This window comes from Aplysia californica, unplaced genomic scaffold, assembly GCF_000002075.1.
Source record: "Aplysia californica isolate F4 #8 unplaced genomic scaffold, AplCal3.0 scaffold00233, whole genome shotgun sequence".
In the NCBI taxonomy this organism is placed as follows: Eukaryota; Metazoa; Mollusca; class Gastropoda; order Aplysiida; family Aplysiidae; genus Aplysia; species Aplysia californica.
The window spans coordinates 606,325-610,424 of NW_004797503.1; the positions used below are offsets into that span (position 1 = coordinate 606,325).

Here is a 4,100-nt window from a genome sequence, read left to right on the forward strand (position 1 = left end):
CATGAAATTATATTTTATCTTTATTACATACGTACTAGAATCTAGAATTTGGTCCTTGCAAATATTTTAAAGTTTCTTTTGGATATTACAGGTGGGTTGTCCTTCTGAAACAAGATTTTCAATCACAGCCCTTTTTGCTTCTGACAGACCTCCGAAGAGACAACCATTTTGATGTGACTTCATTCAGGGGAAAAAATAAATATTATAAGTTTTTGCTTAAAAGTACTCGTGCAAGTACTGACTTGTAAGCTGAGTATCATAAAATTTAATGCAAAATTGTGCGAAAAAGTGAAACATTTGCACAACTTTTTTACTCCCCCTCGTAACTGGCGCCCACTTTTGCCATCATTGCACAGCTGGGAAAAAAATCGTTCGGACCGCCTACCTACATGCTTTCTCCACGAACAGAGAGAGATAAACAGAGAAAGAGAGTGGGAGGGGGGAGACTGAGAGAGAGAGAGAGAGAGAGAAAGAGAGAGCAAGAGAGATAGAGAGGGAAAGAGAGAAACATAGAAAGGGAACACGGTTTTAAAATGTTAATTTACCCCTGGGGGCACTCGTGGCCAAAAGGTTCAGGTGTTCACCTCTCATTCAATGGGTAATGGTTCGAATCCGGAGAGCGAATACATTTTTTTTTCTCTAAATTTTCTCTTTTCACCTCCATTCCCGCTCTCGAGCAATGTTCTGAAATCTGCTTTCGTCTCCACTTTCTGCCCTCACTCCCTCACCTCCTTCGCCCGCTCCTCTGGGCTATTGATTCTTTCTGCAGCCTTTCTACCGCTGCACCTTGACTCTTTCTTACTGCTGTGTTTCAGTCACACCCCTGATCTTATGGTAAGAAAGATCTACACTTGGCCTTCTCGGACAAGGGTGACAAAACTCGGACGTCTTGTGTGGAAGTTGTGCTCATTAACGATCCCTTGGTGGACCAAAATCAATAAGAGAAGGCTTCGGGCGCAAACCGGGCAAAATTCAAAATTTCCTACCAATTTCCTGACAATTTTAATGTTTAATGTGTCCCGCGCGCTCATATGACTTTATGCAGTTTCGAGCGCCGTAAAACACGTACCCAAAACAAAATTTCACCAGTATAGCTGTTTAATACCTGGATATCACACGAAAGAAACAATTCTGGTAATCAGCAATGCTAATAAACCTGCTGTTTGGGGGAATGCTTCGTGATTTATACATATTATTTCGTTTAATTGTTTTCGTTTGAAACTTTAAACAGCAGGGAACAGCTTGCATGCTACGAAATAGAAAATTCGTGTTCTTTGTGAGTATAATAAGGTGGATCGAAATGTGCTGCAGCATAGCGTTACTTTAGAACTACAGAGTTCTATCTGACATTCGGTTACTGAGACCATGAGGTGGTTAGGCTCTCGAACTCGCAACCGTAAGGTCGTGGGTTCGAATCCCGTCTGGGGCCCGACCTTGTGTTCTTGGGAAAGGCACTTTACACGAATTTTCCTCACTTCACCCAGGTGGGAATGGGTACCCGGCTTTAGACAGCGAAAGATCTTGCCAGTTTTTTTTGTGTTTGAGCATTTAATCAGCTGCTTGCACTGTATGCTTCCAGGGAAGCTGAGAATGTTTTGGGGTGTTCTATGGTTTGCTGAGGTAATAATATAGTGTAAAGCGCATAGAGCCTGCTGTTGAGCGGGGATATGAGCTATACAAAATATGCTATTTATTATTATTAGAAACCGATTGTTCTATCTGCTCTATCAAAATCTTAAGATTATTCGGAGTTGTAATCAATATTAATCAAAAGCGTGTATTCGGAAAAGTTTGATACGTAAAGCGTATTGGTACTGTGCCGACAGAAAGTTATAATTCTAAGGTAGCATTGCATTTTGTGACTGCTTCTGGAATTCTTGTGAGTAACTTCTCTCTATTCACATTTAAGAAGTCGGCCCAAAAAAAATACTAAACAAATTGAGAGATAATAAATTGATGCCATTTCCTTCACATTAAACATGTATTTTCATCATTTCATATAATAAATTGAACAGACCAAGACTATAAATCCAATGTATCTATCAGTGTTCGTGAGGTTAAAACACAAGAGTTAACTAATATTTTGTTAGTAGCAAACTTAATTCTGTATAGTGTCTTTTATGTTCAGTTTTCATTAGAATTTTATTAAACTTGCAACACAATCAGGTCATACGTATGCTGAAAGCCTTGGGTGGCACTAGAGAGTAACATACAAAGAGAAGGAGAAGGAGAGATAAGGACGATATATGTTTGACAGGAAAGAAGGACCAAAATACACAAAAACACCCACCAGCCATGCCCAGAAGGAAAAGAACTAAGCACTAACTCCACTCACACGAGGGGTTTGAAAAATTCCTGGAGGACAATTTGGTTTGCAATGGCAAACATACATACATACATAAATACACAATTATGAATACCTGCATACAGAAATACATACACGTATACATGCATAAATACACAATTATGAATACCTGCATACAGAAATACATACACGTATACATACATAATACACAGTATTACACCAATACCGAATAATTTCACACCAATGCCATTGCTAATCGCCACTGTGCAGCGCCCTGACTTTTTAAGAGAGGGTTGTCGTGTCTTGCTCAAGGACACACCTCAGTGACCACCCATCTGATCCCCGAGACACCAACACTTGCTGGACTTTACTCTTAAGATTAAATTCACGACTCACTTAGCGACCCACTGAAGCCTCCTTAAGGATAGAATGTTATGGTGCTTGCTGGAATTATATCAAAGAAGTACAACCCATGGAGAACTCACATGTCTTGATGGCGATGACGTCATCATCGGGCAGCTCCTGTAGCCTGACGCCGGAGAACGTGATGTTCTCATCCTCCAGACTGGTCAGTATGGACTTTGCCTCGGACAAGGGGAGACTCTTGGACGGGAGGATGCCTGGGGAGGGGGGGGGGATAGAGTGGTTAATGTTTGGTGAAAGGATGGATGGACGGGTGGATGGGTGGATGAAGGAGTATCGGACAGCAGAGACTACTTGACGGGAGAATAGGTGGGGTTGTGGGAGGATAGAATGGTTAGTGTTTGGTGGATGGATGGAGGGACGGATGGATGAGTGGACGGATGGATGGGTGAGTGGATAGATGGGTGGACGGATGGATGAGTGGACGGATGGATGGGTGAGTGGATAGATGGGTGGATGGATTGATAGGAGGTTGCTTGGGTGTGTGGGTGGATGGATGCATGGATGAGCGAGCATCGGACAGGGGGAGACAATTGGACGGGAGGATGCATGGTGGTGGGGGGATAGAGTGGTTAGTGTTTGGTAGATGGATGGAAGGATGGATGGGTGGATGGATGGGTTGGTGGGTTGGTGAATGGATGGATCGATGGATGGATGGGTGGATGGGTGTGTGGATGGATGGATGGATGGATGAATGGATGAATGGATGGATGGATGGATGGATGGATGGATGGATGGATGGATGGATGGATGGATGGATGGATGGATGGATGAAGGAACATCGGACAGCAGAGTACTTGGCGGGAGAATACGTGGGGTTGGACGAGGATAAAACTGTTAGTGTTTGATGGATGGATGCATGGATGGATGGATGGGTTGCTGGATGGATGGGTGGACGGATGGATGGGTGGGTGGTTGAGTGTGTGGATTAATGGATGGACGAGCGAGCATCAGACAGGGGGAGAATACTAAACGGTAGGATGCCTGGAGAGGGGGGATTGAGGAGTTAATGTTTGGTGGGTCGATAGATTGGTGGGTGGATGAGTGAGTGAATGGATAGATTGGTGGGTTGATGGGCGGGTGGCTAGATAGATGGATGGATGAACAGATGGATGGATGGATGGATGGGTGGGTGGACAGTTGGGCGGGTGACTGGCTGGATGAATGGATGGATGGATAGATGAATCGATTTATGAAGGAGCATCGAACAGCAGATTACAACAGATGAATGGATGGATAGGTGGGTGGTTGGAAGGATGGATGGATGAATGGATGAATGGAATGCTGGATGGGTGGATGAAGAAGCATCAGACAGCGGACAGGAGGATAGAGGGGTTAGTCTTTGTTGGATGAATAGATGGATGGGTGGATG

General features: G+C 43.8%; 1 protein-coding gene across 1 annotated transcript in view; it reads right to left on the reverse strand.

The window, feature by feature from the left end:
* The window catches only part of LOC100533315 (glutamate receptor subunit protein GluR6), a gene marked incomplete in the record, with an annotated part of 155,594 nt that overhangs the window by 127,353 nt on the left and 24,141 nt on the right, over positions 1-4,100 (reverse strand). The window contains 1 exon segment of the mRNA NM_001204613.1: positions 2,791-2,925. Coding sequence (NP_001191542.1) covers positions 2,791-2,925 — 135 coding nt within the window.